General features: G+C 36.5%; 2 protein-coding genes across 3 annotated transcripts in view; both read right to left on the reverse strand.

Moving 5' to 3' along the window:
• Positions 1-1125: 1125 nt before the first annotated feature.
• LOC111058900 (ATPase family AAA domain-containing protein 3A homolog) overlaps positions 1126-18668 on the reverse strand; it is a 37526-nt gene continuing 19983 nt past the window's right edge. The window contains exons 8-12 of one of the 2 annotated variants that reach the window (XM_039422631.1): positions 18517-18609; positions 17174-17328; positions 13056-13223; positions 8543-8741; positions 1126-1350 (exon numbers count right to left, since the gene is read on the reverse strand). In XM_039422631.1, coding sequence (XP_039278565.1) covers positions 1189-1350; positions 8543-8741; positions 13056-13223; positions 17174-17328; positions 18517-18609 — 777 coding nt within the window. In that variant the 3' untranslated portion in view covers positions 1126-1188. Of the gene's footprint in view, positions 1351-8542; positions 8742-10290; positions 10490-13055; positions 13224-17173; positions 17329-18516; positions 18610-18668 lie in introns of both variants that reach the window. The other variant, XM_039422632.1, reaches the window with a different exon arrangement.
• On the reverse strand, positions 5066-6158 carry LOC120350176. The gene has a single exon (XM_039422633.1). The coding sequence runs from the start codon at positions 5943-5945 to the stop codon at positions 5349-5351; it is 597 nt and encodes a 198-aa protein (XP_039278567.1). The 5' UTR covers positions 5946-6158; the 3' UTR covers positions 5066-5348.

The raw sequence follows: 18668 nt of genomic DNA on the forward strand, positions 1-18668 counted from the left end.
ACAGTAGACCTCACGCAGTATTCTCATCCACAAGTACCTGATTGAAACTATAGACCTTATGGAAATACAGCAATAGACTGGCTTCTCCACACATCTGTGTAGTCACTTGTCAGCTGATTTATGATGAATAATTCTATAGTCTGATTTTTACTCTAATATTGGCGTATGAAGGAGGCTCCTTTTTCCTTTTATATTATCTTGAAATGCAAAATTTCCAAAAACCTTGTATATACGTCAACGTACAATTAAAAAAGGAACATATCGGTCAAATTTCATGAAAATCTATTACCGCGTTTCGCCGTAAATGCGCAACATATAAACATTTAAACATTCAAACATTAAGGGTCGGTTCCCGAGCTCGGGATTTAGCTAAGTCCTAGACTTTAAACAGCTGGAGTCAGAAAATTGGCTTTCCGAAACGGGGCGTAGTCGCAGTCATTGTCATAGTCACGTTTGAATTGAATTTCGAAAAACTAGAAAATTGAACACAAATAAAATAAAGAGAAAATAGTGTAAAGTTTCAGCTTTTTTGAATTATTTAGGAATGTCTATCTAATTTCGTCAAGAGAAACGTTTCCAATTATAGAAATGAGAAACTACGACTACTGTTATAAAAGCTGCGACTACGCCCCGTTTTGGAAAGCCAATTTTCTGACCTGACTCCAGCTGTTTAAAGTCTAGGACTTAGCTAAATCCCGAGCTCGGAAATCGGCCCTTAAACATTAAGAGAAATGCCAAATCGTCGACTTGAATCTTAGACCTCACTTCGCTTGGTCAATTATTGATTCATTAGCATTTGAATAAATGCGATATCTCAGTAATATCCATACTTTACTTTACTTTATTCTTATTTATTTACCAATTCACTAGAAATTTACAAAATAACACTTATCAACTAATATACATTGGTGTGACTGGAAAAAGAAGCCTTGAGCTCCAGCCACGAGTTCGAAAATATTCTTTAAATTATTGGTACATTTTCCTTGATAATATTCCAAAATACAAACCAAAAGATAGTAAACCAAAAATATGTATAAACTGTAAAAAGTACACTATTTATACATTATTATTTGGAGATCTAAATAGTTAATTAGCTGAGTTTTTTGATTTGTGAATGTATGTAGAGAAATGAATGAATGAATGAAATACTGACTATGATGGCGACGACTTCTTAGTGCGAGGCTTGGATCAGCTTTTCGGAACAGCTTTGACCGGATCCGCGGAGGAAGATGTTGTCGATTTCGCCTGCTGTGACTTGGATTTCTTGACAATAGTGGTGCTGCTGTCTTTGGCCGACTGGTAACCTATGCTTTTCGACTCCCGTCGCTCCTGTTCGCTCTGCCATTCCACCTAAAATAACAACACAAAACATTCAATTAAATTCAGTGTATAAACAACATTCATTAGACTATGGTCCGGTTTCTAGAATACTTATTAAATCTTAAGTAGGGAACCAACTATGACGTCACCGACCGTCACCGTCCGGCACCGACCGTCACCGTCAGTCGCCGCTTTCACCGTCATTTTTCCGGCGATAACGCACTTGCCCGTCAGGAAATCAAGAAATGCATCAGTTGCGATTGATTGATTGAGTACTTTATTTATGTAGATTACAATATATACTGGCTTATACACTTATATACAATAGCTGACAATACAGCAAAATGATAGATGAATTTACATAATATAGACTAAGAAAAAAATTATTGAACTGTATATGATTGCGATTGATTGATTGATTGAGTACTTTATTTATGTAGATTACAATATATACTGGCTTATACACTTATATACAATAGCTGACAATACAGCAAAATTATAGATGAATTTACATGATATAGACTAAGAAAATAATTATTGAACTGTATATGATATGAAAAAGCAATTTGTAATATAATAACTATAGATAATAATTAAATTGTTATGCATCTACATAAATTGGCGGAGCTTTGGACATATCAATGTCCATTCTTCGGAAAGAATATTAAAAATATCCTCCCCACTAACTCTCTACCAAAGATGGTAGAGATGGAGAGTTCATCAGACGAGGAATTGCTAATAATAGCCGCAGCATGTGCCGAAGAAGAAGAGATACAGAAACGGAGGAAGCATAGGTACTGGATGCACAAAGTCTTCAGAAGAAGAAACGAATATGGTGAATTTCATCATTTGTTTGACGACTTGAAAAAAGACGAAGCTAAGATCCTTTTAAATTTCCGCATGACTCCAAAGAAGTTCTACAAATTGCTCGAGTTACTGAAATTCCCAGTGAAACACAGTAACTTCCGTGAGGTCATTGGTCCTGAGGAGCGGCTGGCCTTGACACTGAAGTAAGTAAATTTATAAATGTCATGTTACTTTTTCATTTGATTTTTTTAGCGATTCCATTTGCGTTTGAATAGTGAATTAAGTTGCATTATGAGAAAAAATTGATGATATAATAATGATAATAATAATAATAATAATAATAATACTTAAGTTTGAATATAAATGGAAATAAGGAAACAATAGTAAAATAGTTATTTGTATATCTAGAGTGAAAAGTACGACTTTTTCTCCCTGTGGGAAAAGTTTGAAGCCCGAGGCGAAGCCGAGGGCAGCAATTTTCCTGAGGGAGAAAAAGTATTTTTCGCTCGTGATGTACACAACATTTTTCCTCCATCTACATTTTTTTATAGAAACTGCAAATAAAATCATTCTAATAACTTACGTATTGGTGACAATGATTCCTAACAACATAACCTAAATCTGAAACCTAAAAACCGGTCATCTGATTGGCACTGCCGATTACGCTATCCAATCTATCGGCAAAAGTTGTAACAATTATATCAGCTGAGCAGCTACCAAAAATGGCTGACTCCAGATCACGCGGTTCAGATTTGAATTGCAGATCAAAAATATTTGTTGGCTGGTATTTTGAATAGAATAAAATATTTTAAAAATTGTATGATTTTTATCGTCTACTAATATTAAGAATATAATAATTATCATACAAACATATATTTCATGAGTTAATCAAATTTCTGGTTGTGGTATTGAATTCAGTTGACTCAATGACAGACACCTCTATTATGCTTTCTCATCTGAGCTTAGACCTTCTAACCTATTACAATGTAAGTTACTCCCTAGGGAGTTTTTCTGTTTTTTACTACCGAGAGCGAAAAAGTGACACTTTAGTATTAGGTTTCAGGGAGTAAAGTAAGTACTTTAGACAGTAGGTGGAGGAAAACACTATTTTTAGCACTTTCGCAAGATTTAAATTGAATGTCGACTGGAAGAATGATAAAAAAACGGACCGGCTATCCGGCAAGAGTGCCTCAAACAGCAATGGTGGCCGACGGTGACTGACGGACACGGTCGTGGCCGGTGACGGACGGGTATAGTGGGTTGCCGTTCGTTTAAAACAATGCAAAGCAATGTTGCTGGTACGCAACGGTGACGGTTGGTGCCGGACGGCGCCTGACGGTGACGGCATAGTGGGTTCCCTGCTTTAAGGTGCAATTCCGGCGTGTCGACACGTGGCATTCGAGACGCGTAGCCTCCAAGGGCGGTTTCCCAAGATTCACGTTAACGCTTCCCTTAGTAATATCATAGAGAAACAATAGCGTAAGTAGATATCCCATGGTATAGGGCGTATATGTCGCAACTTTTACTGTTATCTCAAGCCCATAGTTAACTTAGTTCTTTCCCGTGATGCTGTGTGACGCTGGTAGTCTCTCATATTGTGCCGTTCATACACTCTCACCCCGCCAAAACATTAAAAATCGGCAGTAATCGACAATGATCGGCTTGAGATAACAGTAAAAGTTGCGACATAAACGGCCTATACCATGGGATATCTACTTACGCTATTGTTTCTCTATGGTAATATCCAATTAACACTAACTGATGACTTTAACGAAAGATTGAAGAAATTTGATTTCACCAACGAAAACTAATGTTACGTTACGAAACGACAGATTAGAGTGGATCAGGGTGGCAGTGCGCCGCCATGACACTTCTATCACATTGTTAGCATGTTAAACATAACCTAGAAAATCCAACTAGATTTCGAAACCACAAGTTTTGTTTACCAAATTGAGTGGAGATTAGCCTACAAATTTTAGTAATCAATAATAATTATAGTGCAGTTTTTTTAGTTGTATGATTTATTATATTTAATTTAGGTTGTAGTGTTTTAATAATTATTATTCTATAGATTGTTTTTTTTTGTAAATAGGTAAAATTTCAAATTTCACAGGATGTCTTCTAGCCATTCTGTCAATGTTGTGTTGCCTAAAGCTATCAAAAGAAGAAGGAACCCAGCATTCGTGAACAGAGAAAGAACGCATCTTGTCAATCTTATTGAAAAAAAAGTCAATTTCGTCCAAATTATTAAAATCACCAACCCTTTCTCTTATCCATCTAGGTCGGCGAACAACTTCATCATCATCATCATCATCACTGTCACTCTCAAATGCCAATTCGTATGCTCTTCTTCTAGCATTATTTGGCCTTTCCATATTGAGACAACAAATTAATCTAATGAAAAATAATCGTAAAAGCCGCGAATAAATAATTAAACATACTACTATAAAAAAGACAGTAAACAGAACGCCGCCATTTTTTTCTTAACGACAGATTACAGATGTTGACTGACCAAATTTGGCCGGTTAACTTTATAACGGCTTAAGGTTGATTCAGACATGTGGGACTGTGCTGCGTTGCGTTTGCGATGGGACTGCGGCCAGTCGATTCTAGATGGATTCGCCAAAACAGTCTCTCCATTTCAAAATGCATGGCTACAGCCTACAGTCATTCACACATGGGGGACTGTGCTGATACCGTACTGCGTTGGTGCTGCGACTGTGTCATTTGAGAGCTCTTTCAGAGAGCTCTTCAAGGCCACGGTCTCATGCCCTGTGGGTCGACGAAGCGGCTTCGGCTGTTTCCGTACAGCCTCGGGCATGCTCGGAAATGCTTCATCACCAACAATCACGTATGGATTGGCTTCCACTGAATTTGGTAATTGTCTAGGACCTGAAATATTTAGTCTTCATCCAAACGTTCACCGAGAATTGATTTTGATAGAATTCCACCATCACTAGATTTTCCATAACCACCAACATCAATTATCACGAATTTATAGTTTGCGTCAACCAAACTATAAATTACGCTAATATAACGCTAATTATACAACCGAAAATGTCTTTTTATAGTTGTATTAGAGTGACCCACTATTTTTTGGAGCTTGAATTTCAATATGCTTCCCATCAATAATTGCACTTATACAATTGAGGAACTGCCATATTGAACCAAACTTTTCAGCTATTTTTCCCCGCATTTCCTCTGTTGATTCTGGCATTTCTTTAGCAACCATACACTTTCATATAGCTTCCAATGTTGGAAAAATAATAGAGTTCACTGTCGAAGGAGCCAATCAGCTGGAGCTGATTAGACAGTTGTGAATTGCCTGAACCCAGGTATTTTAATTTTAATATCAATGCCAACCTTTCTTCTGGAGAAACTGGCCGCCTCCACCTCGAGTGCTGTTTTGTTAAATCATTCTCAAGTATTTTCGAAAGGTTCTCGAACTTCGGTAAAATCATACGAAAATACTTGGAAAATTTCACTGGGTCGCTTTTAAGACGCGAAAATATTGTGTGGAATTCTCCGTCTTCATCTCTTGCTTTCCACAACTGGTGCATCCAATATTTTGGCCTCTTTGTTTCTTCTTCTTCATCTTGTAATACAATAAACGCATCAACCGCTATAATGACATCCTCTTCGTCGGAATCCATCTCTGTGACTGAAGTAATGAAGTGATTGCAGTGGAATGACGTAATACAGAGCAAAACAGCAACAGCACGGCCGCAGCACAGTGCCCTATGTGTGAATGATAGCGACCCAACACGACCGCAGTCCCATCGCAAACGCAACGCAGCACAGTACCAGCACAGTCCCATGTCTGAATCAACCTTTATTAGTTCTAACGGCGTATGGTAAAGCCCGATTTTGTCAGTTAAGAGCTAATTGGAGTTTACGCTTCCTCTAACGACAAGTTTAGTTCCTGGTGAAACCGGGCCAAAGTAATTGCAGGCCACTAACGGTGGAACACAGTCGTCACAGCGAAACGCTCCGAGCAAAATATTTTGAGGTTAGGTTTTGTATCTCCAATTTTTACTTTCCTTGCCCTATTACCATAGGTAAGGAAAGTATTGCTTTCCGAAAAAAATTAAGGTACCCCAATTTCTAAATTTCTATACGTTTCAAGGTCCCCTGAGTCCAAAAAACTGGTTTTTGGATATTGGTTTGTATGTATGTATGTATGTGTGTGTGTGTGTGTATATGAGTGTATGTGCGTCTGTGTACACGATATCTCATCTCCCAATTAACGGAATGACTTGAAATTTGGAACCTAAGGTCCTTCCACTATAAGGATCCGACACGAACAATTTCGATCAAATGCAATTCAAGATGGCGGCTAAAATGGCGAAAATGTTGTCAAAAACATGGTTTTTCGTGATTTTCTCGGAAACGGCTCCAACGATTTTGATCAAATCCATACCTAAAATAGTCATCGATAAGCTCTATCAACTGCCACAAGTCCCATATCTGTAAAAATTTCAGGAGCTCCGCCCCATCAATGCAGATAGATTCCCAATTATCAGGCTTCAGATACAATTGAAACAAAAAAAATCAAGTGGAGTAGATTGAGCATGAAAATCTCTACAATTAATGTTCAGTAACATTTTCACCTAAAATTGAAAATAAGCTTTAAATTCGAGAAAATGTGATTATTCAATTGCAAATTATTGTTGATTCTATTAAATCATTCACTATGAAGAGATAGCAGACCTCATGTGTGTCTCCAGCGTTATTGCCCTGTCATCAGCTGGCTCAAATCTTTGAATAGTAGACTTGAGATGCGCGGGAACACTAGCGTCAGGTGAACAATTTTCATAACGGCAAGGAAAGTTGTGTGAGTGCGCCACACCAGATTTTTTCTATAAGGTTCCAAGGTTCAGAGTGAATAACATTGGGTAATATCCCAGAGTGATTATCTTGTTAATTATTGTCGCTTACCAAGTTTTTCTATAAGTATTATTTTGTAAGTTAGGTTAAGTTATGGTGCAATGGACAAAACAGAACAATCAGTAACAAAAAATAAAGAAATATAATCAGGTAAATTGAGAAATATAACTATTGTTTTTATTTTATGTAGAGGATTATTTTTTATATATCCCTCAAATAGCTTACAGCTAGAGGGATACTATCGCACTATTGTAATACTCAAATAAATAAATTCGAAATAAATAACGAGCGAAGCTCGGTGCCCCGATATTAATCTTTCAAAAAGCTGTCCTTGAATGAAACTTGATTTGTAACGTGAATGACATTGAATGAAATTTGAAAAATTCTCTTAAGAATAAGGTCTAATTGAATGCGTCTTGATTAGCGACTGACCTTCTGCTTGTGCTGGTTGACGGCGTCCATGCACTTGTCGCGCACCATCTGCTCGGTGAGGACGCCGTCGTGCGACGCGAATGCGGCCGCCTGCCAGGCAGCGCCCAGTTTGGCGATCTCCCTGCCCGACAGGCCGTCCAGTAGGCGCGCCATCTCACTGCACAGCTGGCCGTAGTCGAACTGCGCCAGTTTCAGGCGTCTGCAACAAGTCAATACACCGACAAATTAGAAGATTAAGGGTGAGTTTCACCAAATTCACGTTAACGCTTAGCAATCTCCAGTTAACTGGAGACTTTAACGAAAGATTAAGAAATTTGATTTCACCAACGATAACTAATGTTACGTTACGAAACGACAGATTAGAATGGGATCAGAATAAGAATAAGAATACCATTTAATTCCATTAAGGGCCGTTTGCACAGTGTAAGTTTAAGCTAAAGCTTAAACCAAATCTGGATTTTTTTTTGGTTTAAACTAAAATTCCGTTTGCACAGTATCAGTTTAATCTCTGTATTGAGTTTAAACTCTGGGAAAGTTTAAACCTCCAAAGCAGGAGGTTTAAACCAAATAATTTGGATTAACTTGACATCTGTAAAGATTTGATGGGGAAACAGCTTATAGTAAATTATTTTTCGACGGTTGTTTTTTATGCTTCTGTAGACGATAATTATTATTAATTTAGGTTATAGTAAATTATTTTTCGACGGTTGTTTTTTATGCTTCTGTAGACGATAATTATTATTAATTTAGGTTATAGTGAATCATTATTTGAATGTAAAAATAATTGTAATGGAGGAATTGATAGAAGTTTTTAATGCGATTGATAAAGATGACTGCGAAGAAATTTTGAAAGTGAGAAAAATTGGGCAAAAAACAAATAATTTAAATTTCTGGGATAGATAGTTTTTTAACGGTTTTACTTGAGTACAGCAACTGCCAATTTAGTATTTTGATTGAATAAACCACTTGATAGAAAATAATACATTTTAACAGTGGTCTTCGATTAGAAAACATGTTTTTAATAACACATAAATGAGATATATTGTTTTCGTGAGATTAAGGTCTAATTGAATGGCCGTCTTGATTAGCGACTGACCTTCTGCTTGTGCTGGTTGACGGCGTCCATGCACTTGTCGCGCACCATCTGCTCGGTGAGGACGCCGTCGTGCGACGCGAATGCGGCCGCCTGCCAGGCAGCGCCCAGTTTGGCGATCTCCCTGCCCGACAGGCCGTCCAGTAGGCGCGCCATCTCACTGCACAGCTGGCCGTAGTCGAACTGCGCCAGTTTCAGGCGTCTGCAACAAGTCAATACACCGACAAATTAGAAGATTAAGGGTGAGTTTCACCAAATTCACGTTAACGCTTAGCAATCTCCAGTTAACTGGGCACTTTAACGAAAGATTAAGAAATTTGATTTCACCAACAATAACTAATGTTACGTTACGAAACGACAGATTAGAGTAGGATCAGGATAAGAATAAGAATACCATTTAATTCCATTAAGGGCCGTTTGCACAGTGTAAGTTTAAAGCTGCGTACACATATACGCACTTCCAACGCGCACCGAGCACGCTCCGCCTTCGTACCGCCCTCGTTCATCCATCGTACCACAGTCGCTCCGCCCTCGCACCCATCATGAACGTTACGGAAGATGTTAGATCTTCTCGCGTTCCCCGGTCGAACCACTGTTGCTCCCCGGTCGATCATCAATCGCTCTGCTGGAGTGACGTTCGGTTGCGGAGCAGAGCGAAAGTCTGTATGCACCTTAAGCTAAAGCTTAAACCAAATCTGGATTTTTTTTTTGGTTTAAACTAAAATTCCGTTTGCACAGTATCAGTTTAATCTCTGTATTGAGTTTAAACTCTGGGAAAGTTTAAACCTACAAAGCAGGAGGTTAAAACCAAATAATTTGGATTAACTTGACATCTGTAAAGATTTGATGGGGAAACAGCTTATAGTAAATTATTTTTCGACGGTTGTTTTTTATGCTTCTGTAGACGATAATTATTATTAATTTAGGTTATAGTGAATCATTATTTGAATGTAAAAATAATTGTAATGGAGGAATTGATAGAAGTTTTTAATGCGATTGATAAAGATGACTGCGAAGAAATTTTGAAACTGAGAAAAATTGGGCAAAAAACAAATAATTTAAATTTCTGGGATAGATAATTTTTTAACGGTTTTGCTTGAGTACAGCAACTGCCAATTTAGTATTTTGATTGAATAAACCACTTGATAGAAAATAAGACATTTTAACAGTGGTCTTCGATTGGAAAACATGTTTTTAATAACACATAAATGAGATATATTGCTTTCGAGAGATTTCTAATAAACGAGGAAGACCATAGTAGATTCAAGCGTAACAAAATAACTTTTTTATCTTACATTCTAAAATATATATTCTGGTGACAACTAAACCTAAGTTTTTAAAGAATTTCTTGATCGCTTTTCACTTTTAGAACCGTACAGCTTACAACTCTGTGGATTTTGAACAAGAACAAGAAAATACTAAAATAGTAGCTACATAACCTCAAATTACTGATGGTTTGTAAACAAATAACAAATTTCCTGTAGAAATCAGCCTTCCTGATATTATAAACGATGACATTCTATTACCAACTTAACGCTAAACTAGTTTAACTTAAACTGGATTAGTAAATGCACTGAGAAAACCGATTCAAGTTTAAACTTTCGGATTAACTTAAACTCGATTAACTTAATCGAGTTTAGCAATCTATACTGTGCAAACGGCCCTAAGGCAATATACAATGCAATAGGAAACGTCAATAAATATAACAAGAATAAGGTCTAATTGAATGGCCGTCTTGATTAGCGACTGACCTTCTGCTTGTGCTGGTTGACGGCGTCCATGCACTTGTCGCGCACCATCTGCTCGGTGAGGACGCCGTCGTGCGACGCGAATGCGGCCGCCTGCCAGGCAGCGCCCAGTTTGGCGATCTCTCTGCCCGACAGGCCGTCCAGTAGGCGCGCCATCTCACTGCACAGCTGGCCGTAGTCGAACTGCGCCAGTTTCAGGCGTCTGCAACAAGTCAATACACCGACAAATTAGAAGATTAAGGGTGAGTTTCACCAAATTCACGTTAACGCTTAGCAATCTCCAGTTAACTGGGCACTTTAACGAAAGATTAAGAAATTTGATTTCACCAACAATAACTAATGTTACGTTACGAAACGACAGATTAGAGTAGGATCAGGATAAGAATAAGAATACCATTTAATTCCATTAAGGGCCGTTTGCACAGTGTAAGTTTAAAGCTGCGTACACATATACGCACTTCCAACGCGCACCGAGCACGCTCCGCCTTCGTACCGCCCTCGTTCATCCATCGTACCACAGTCGCTCCGCCCTCGCACCCATCATGAACGTTACGGAAGATGTTAGATCTTCTCGCGTTCCCCGGTCGAACCACTGTTGCTCCCCGGTCGATCATCAATCGCTCTGCTGGAGTGACGTTCGGTTGCGGAGCAGAGCGAAAGTCTGTATGCACCTTAAGCTAAAGCTTAAACCAAATCTGGATTTTTTTTTTGGTTTAAACTAAAATTCCGTTTGCACAGTATCAGTTTAATCTCTGTATTGAGTTTAAACTCTGGGAAAGTTTAAACCTACAAAGCAGGAGGTTAAAACCAAATAATTTGGATTAACTTGACATCTGTAAAGATTTGATGGGGAAACAGCTTATAGTAAATTATTTTTCGACGGTTGTTTTTTATGCTTCTGTAGACGATAATTATTATTAATTTAGGTTATAGTGAATCATTATTTGAATGTAAAAATAAATGTAATGGAGGAATTGATAGAAGTTTTTAATGCGATTGATAAAGATGACTGCGAAGAAATTTTGAAACTGAGAAAATTTGGGCAAAAAACAAATAATTTAGATTTCTGGGATAGATAATTTTTTAACGGTTTTACTTGAGTACAGCAACTGCCAATTTAGTATTTTGATTGAATAAACCACTTGATAGAAAATAAGACATTTTAACAGTGGTCTGCGATTGGAAAACATGTTTTTAATAACACATAAATGAGATATATTGCTTTCGAGAGATTTCTAATAAACGAGGAAGACCATAGTAGATTCAAGCTTAACAAAATAACTTTTTTATCTTACATTCTAAAATATATTTTCTGATGACAACTAAACGTAAGTTTTTAAATAATTTCCTGATCGCTTTTCACTTTTAGAACCGTACAGCTTACAACTCTGTGGATTTTGAACAAGAACAAGAAAATACTAAAATATTAGCTACATAACCTCAAATTATTGATGGTTTGTAAACAAATAACAAATTTCCTGTAGAAATCAGCCTTCCTGATATTATAAACGATGACATTCTATTACCAACTTAACGCTAAACTAGTTTAACTTAAACTGGATTAGTAAATGCACTGAGAAAACCGATTCAAGTTTAAACTTTCGGATTAACTTAAACTCGATTAACTTAATCGAGTTTAGCAATCTATACTGTGCAAACGGCCCTAAGGCAATATACAATGCAATAGGAAACGTCAATAAATATAACAAGAATTCAATAAACATCAATAAAACTATTACAAGAAAACAATAACAAACATTATAAAAATATGAATTTGGGGATATAAAGCACTATGACAATTAATAAAAGCAGACCTAATACAAGAGAAATGACATAACAATTCTTAAATCTAAAAATAATCTAGCACGTTCAAATCAAATCAAATGTTTTTATTGTCGTTCACAATTATACATGACGATGTATTGACAAAGTCATGAAAACGGAGCATAGTCCTTAGACTACAGCCGAGGTGAATAAAAACATAATATATATATAATTTAAACATTAAAAATAAATAAACTATAAAAATAACACCAGGACAGACAATAAAATTTGGAATTGAATAACAGAATTGATTGAAACAACACTTCTAATACTTAACACTAAATAATTATATGTGGATGCTCAAAGAATTCCTCAATGTCATAGAAAGGATTTTCATGCTCAATCTTTACCACGTGAAATGTTTTGTTTAAATTGTATCTGAAGCCTGATAGTTGGGAATCAAAAATCAAACTTTGCATAGATGGGGCGAAGCTCCTGAAATTTTTACAGATATGGGACTTGTGGCAGTTGATAGAGCTTATCGATGACTATTTTAGGTATGAATTTGATCAAAATCGTTGGAGCCGTTTCCGAGAAAATCACGAAAAACCCTGTTTTTGACAACATTTTCTCCATTTTAGCCGCCATCTTAAATTGCATATGATCGAAATTGTTCGTTTCGGATCCTTATAGTGTAAGGACCTCAAGTTCCAAATTTCAAGTCATTCCGTTAATTGGGAGATGAGATATCGTGTACACAGACGAACATACACTCATACACACACATACACATACAGACCATTACCCAAAAACGACTTTTTTGGACACAGGGGACCTTTAAACGTATAGAAATTTATAAATTGGGGTACCTTAATTTTTTTTCGGAAAGCAATACTTTCCTTACCTATGGTAGTAGGGCAAGGAAAGTAAAAAAACATTTGCAAATTTCCAATTCCGCGATTCCGTAGGTCACTACTAAATGTTCTTATGTACTAATGACTCACTTGTTTCCTTCTAGCGCCGGCTGCAACACAAACTTGTCAAAGTAGAGCCTGACGAGGCGCTCTCTCTCCTCGTGTCCGGGCAAGTTGAACTCCACCATTTCGTCGAGGCGATCGTTCACCGCCCAGTCGAACTGCTCCGGTGTGTTACTGGCCAATACCAGCATAAATCTAAAACAACAAGTTTTCAAATTATACATTTAAACAACAATTACTGATATATTTCAGAATTTAATTATTCATCAACACAAATATTTTTTTATTTTAAACACTGAAATGATGGTTATTAAAAGTTATTCAAACTTTTTGATTGTATGTTTTTTTAATATATGAGTTCAAATCAAATCAAAATCCATTTATTGCCAAAGACAAATTACAATTTGTATAGGCCACGTCATGAGAAAATTACATAAATCATTACATATATAATCATACATCATAGAATCAACAAGAAATCATCACATCAACGTCTTAAAAATTCTCCATATTGAAGGCAAAATATTCATCATTAGTATAAAAACAGTTTCTTATTAGAAAATCCTTAATTTCAAGTTTATATTCACTCACTAGTAAGCCTCTTATATGTAACGGTAACTGATTATAAAACCTAATTGCACAAGCCCTAAAACTAATATGACTAGATTTATACCGACAATATTCGTTTCTAAGGTTCAACCTATTTCTTGTGCGAATGAACATCAAAATGACCAGAGAATGAGAGCAAGTTAGTCTTTACAAATAATAAACATAGAAAAATAAAAATACACGGCAAACACATAATTTTCAATCTAACAAATAGCGGTTTGCAGTGCGTAAGGGGAGGAACATAACACATGGTTCTTATTACTTTTTTTTTGCAAAACAAAAAGTGAATGGGAATCACTACAATTGGCCCATAAATATAGCTCCATACAAAAGATGTGAATGCACATAACTACAGTAGACATTTACTAAATTTTTTGAGACACTATTTCCTTTAATCTTCTCAACATAAAACACCTCTTGCAACCTTTGGGGTAGTGCAGTCAATATGACACTCCCATTTCATATTATTCTGTATATGATGCCTAGAAATTTGACAGAATGCCCTGAATTCAATTTATTATAGGATACAGATAAGTTTTGCGTTTTGTTCAAATTATTGTTCAGTTAGATGAGTTGACAATGATAACTGTACTTATATTTATATTTACTGCCTCCTGGTTGCTTTCATTGATTCGCCTTTCTGATCTATTATTTCTTTGCTTCTTTCCACACAAAATTTCTCTTCACTAATCATTATGTGTCATTCGGTATGCGAAATTTCCAACGAAATATATAATAGAAAATGGAACTGATACTTCCATGGGAGTGATCCGTGGTCTAGTGGATAGAGTGCTTGCGTAGCAGCATAGAGATCCCGGGTTCAAACCCTCTCAATACCATAAGTTCTTTAACCAGATCACTCCCGTGTAATCGGATGAGTACGTTAAACTGTCGGTCCCGGCTGAAGTATGACAATCGTAAGGCCCATTGACGGCTTAAATCATACATTCAGGCGGTGGGACCTTCCCGCAAGGGACTCACCACCATCAAAAGCCATACGAATTTACTTTTTTTACTTCCATGGAGGGGTTGCATTGACAATTTTACTCATCAGCTGGTTTTACACAACAAAAATCCAATAAGATTTCAATAAAATAATAATGTTATCTCTTCTTCCTGCTCTAGTTGACAATCATTTATGAATATGTTAAGCACCCTATCCTCATTCGCTTAACTGTTCAGTTCTGTACACTTTCTTTATTCAAATTGGATAATCTTTTTCAATATAATTCTTAAGATAATTATAGGATTGAGAAAATGTGGTAACTGAAATTCTCAAGTGGTTTAATAAGCGAGTTATGGGTTGTTGAAGTGCTAACTTTCCAGATTCCGTTTACGTTCTAGATCATAAACGGTTTCGACTATATTAACAGAACTTCTCTTAAAAATTAAAATAGGTATCTTTCCAAACTAAAACATTTTATTACCCATATCGTTCATAAATAAAAAGTAGCATTTTTTTGTAAATTCGATAACTTGTTTATTTTGGCATAAATCGCGAAAAAACGCATATAGAACAAAGCCAATGATATACTGAATGTATTAAAAAAACTCCAATGGAAAATTCGAAACCGTTTATGATCTGGAAAGAAAACGGAGTTAGCACTTCAACAATCCATAACTCGCTTATTAGACCACTTAAAAATTTCAGTTGCCACTTTGACTCACTCCTATAATGATCTTAACAATAATTGTTATATGTTTAGATGTTTATATGTTTGTATTTCACCGGATCTCGAAAACGGCTCTAACGATTCTCACGAAATTCAGAACATAGTAGATTTATAATATGAAGATTCGATTGCACTAGGTATCATCCCTGGGAAAACTCGCTGAAGGACATTAAAAGGATAATTATTATTCATCCTTGGAAAAACAGCTGATAATAATTATTTCATCGTCTGTTGATGATGGAAGTGAGTGAGCGAGTTCATGTGTGTGGGACTGTGTCAAAATTATGACTCAGCTGTTGAACTTTTGTAATTATTCAATCAGGTACTTAGTGCCGGTTGCAAAAAAGCCGGGTTATTTTCAATCCTGATTAATTCCAGTAGATCCATCTTTTTGAAATGGTCTTCTCTGATTTGGTTCACGTGAAAATAATCAGGATTACTAGTAGTTCTGCGAACAGTAGACCTCGCTCATGAATAGCCTTTAACTTTCAAACTAATGAGAAGGGCCATTTAAGAAAGTACAGTATATTGTGAAGATTTATCCATGTCGTCAATTATTTTCTCCATTGAAAGTGCTAAAGACATTGTTTCCAGGGACACCGGACTTATAAATGTCTCTCAAGGAGGTACCTTCATATTGTCCCCATATTTACAATATTACAACTTTTCTTACAATCAATTATAAGAAATCGGTCAACTGTTAGAAACATGGAATATGCAGTAGGCAATTTAGACGATAGTGAGACGGAAAATGATTCTAAATAAGATGGGTTTGATGGTGACAATGACAGGAGATTGCTAATAATGTTTTTTCATGAAAAGTGGATTCAATGTTATGGCGGCTTGTTATGCCTATGCAGAATGTTTATGCTCACAAGTCGGTTTCCGATCTCATACTAAAACGTAAACAAGAGCTAACTAACTAAGCTGTGATGTCTCCGGCCGATTCGGTAGGTCTAGAAACTATTCATCTATGAAACAGGGAAATATCGTGTTGAAAAGGGAAGAAATGGTGCAATCAAGTGAGAAGTTTTCTTCAATTAATAAACACAGTATGATTTGGAGCGGCTCAGACGTTTCAAGGTTTACCGCTGACAACTCTTGTTCTCTATCGATAGCATTCCAACGATACCATTCATTCAATACAGCACATTTTAGAGCGGCACAATTTATATTAAAACCAGAGGTCTTATCAAAAATCGTTACACATACGTTTCTGCGCCTTGCTTCGAAGAACTTGCATACCAAATTTCATCCAAATCGGACAATAACTGCGACTGTAACTGCGGTACAAACAAACAAACAGACAAAAGCCGATCGAGACGAAACTAAGACCTCAGCTTCGCTTCGGTCAAAAATTTAACCGGCTTTTGTGCAACTGGGCCTTTGTGAGGAAAATTGTTGCATTCCTCTTGGAATTTAATCTCAATCTACTGTGATTAGATAGAACATTTCTCTATGAATGTTATTAATTTTATGAATGTTATTATAATTAATTTATTCTTTCGTAATAAATTTTTTATGCTTTTGTACTCCAGAGCGAAGCTCGGTCCCCGATATTATTGGAAAAGATTATCCAATATAAATAACAAAAAAAGTGTACCGAAAAGCCTTAAATTGAAGGAATTGATTGGCATTTATTGCTGGTAATAGTTAATTTTTGTTCATTTTGTTGGTTCATTCAAAAATTGGACTGTCCACCTTTTGACTGATAGTAGATAAGCCTTACTAATGTGACTGTTATTTTTACAATAACTAGAAACAATATAAACTATCTTGCGTTTTTAATGCAACTTCCGTATCCTCTCCATCTTGAATCGTGGACGAGTCAGTTTGAGTTATTAAGAGTTAGTTTAGACTGACCTGTCACTCTGTTCGCCTGTACGGTAGAGGAATGCATTGAGTGTGGCGCGCAGGTTTTCAGAAATTGTCTCCGAACTGCGCTTGCGCAGGAACGCGTCCGCCTCATCAATGAACAGCAGTAGACCCCTTCGCGTGCCTCCCGCCCAGTCAAACACCTAAATAGATTAATAAATTAACAATGGAATAAAATAATTCTTAAGTTTGAACACAGTAAATGATTTCTTCTCAATAAACTGGTTACCATTTCTCTTATAATAAAACATCTATATTTTTATAGCTCACGTAAGCGCTAAATATTACTTGGATATTTAGGCTCATTTTTATATGAATAAGCTTTACCTTATACTCTTACCTTATGCTCCTGAACTCTGGAGCAAATGCTCACGTATTTTGAAGATTTTTCATCAGCTGATTCGCCTTTGTGGCCTTACTTTATTTTTATAGCTCACGTAAGCGCTAAATATTACTTGGATATTTAGGCTCATTTTTATATGAATAAGCTTTACCTTATACTCTTACCTTATGCTCCTGAACTCTGGAGCAAATGCTCACGTATTTTGAAGATTTTTCATCAGCTGATTCGCCTTTGTGGCCTTACTTTATTTTTATAGCTCACGTAAGCGCTAAATGACTTTACAAATGTTAGCTTATCTATAAATTTGGGAGAGAAATAGTACAAGGAGTATCCTTAGTTTTTCTCTCCCAATCAGTGTTTCTTTTAAAAAATATAAATAATTAAATAAATAAATACATATGCAAGTAGGAGACACCGCTTGTGTTTGAGTCGTCTGCTCTGTTTTCTATTTATAAATTAAGTTTTAGGTCAGTTGAGTTTAAAATTTTGAAATAATAGCGTGAAAAAATGTCATCTCTATAATAATCTTCAGCATAATCTTATAATATCAATAGCCTTTTTATAATCGTCTACACTCTCATCTTCTTAAATGTCTTTTTCCTACTTTGTGAAATATTGTAATAATCGGATTGAGAGGGAACGTGGGAGGGATCTTTTGATGTGGTAGGGATGGCAACTCTCAAAGGGTAGGAACTGTTGAGTGTGGGTGGATTTGGTGAAAGAATTTCACCAAAGTCAAAAGATCCCTCCCACGTTCCCTCTCAATCCGAGGCCAAAAAATTTGCAATGATACCCACCACTGTGTGAATTCTGATTTTCAACACATTCTTGAGTACGATGTTCGACTCAAAGCTCCCCCAACCCACAGGGGGCTCACCGAGGATGGTTATAGGCCTATTTTAGATTCTTCAAGATTTCAGTGGGTCAAGTTTTAAATTAGACCCTTGCGGAGCACGGGTTACATGCTAGCAGATAATAGATGAGTTACCTTGTGCACAGCTGTGACCCCCTCGCTGCCCATGGGTGCCACGTCACCACCTGTCATGATGGCGTAATCCATTCCTGAGTGCTGAGCCAGTTTCTAAAAACACACATCAAATCAAATCATTTCATAAATAGTATATTACGCTACAAGCACAG

The sequence above is a fragment of the Nilaparvata lugens genome, chromosome 3 (genome assembly GCF_014356525.2).
Source record: "Nilaparvata lugens isolate BPH chromosome 3, ASM1435652v1, whole genome shotgun sequence".
In the NCBI taxonomy this organism is placed as follows: Eukaryota; Metazoa; Arthropoda; class Insecta; order Hemiptera; family Delphacidae; genus Nilaparvata; species Nilaparvata lugens.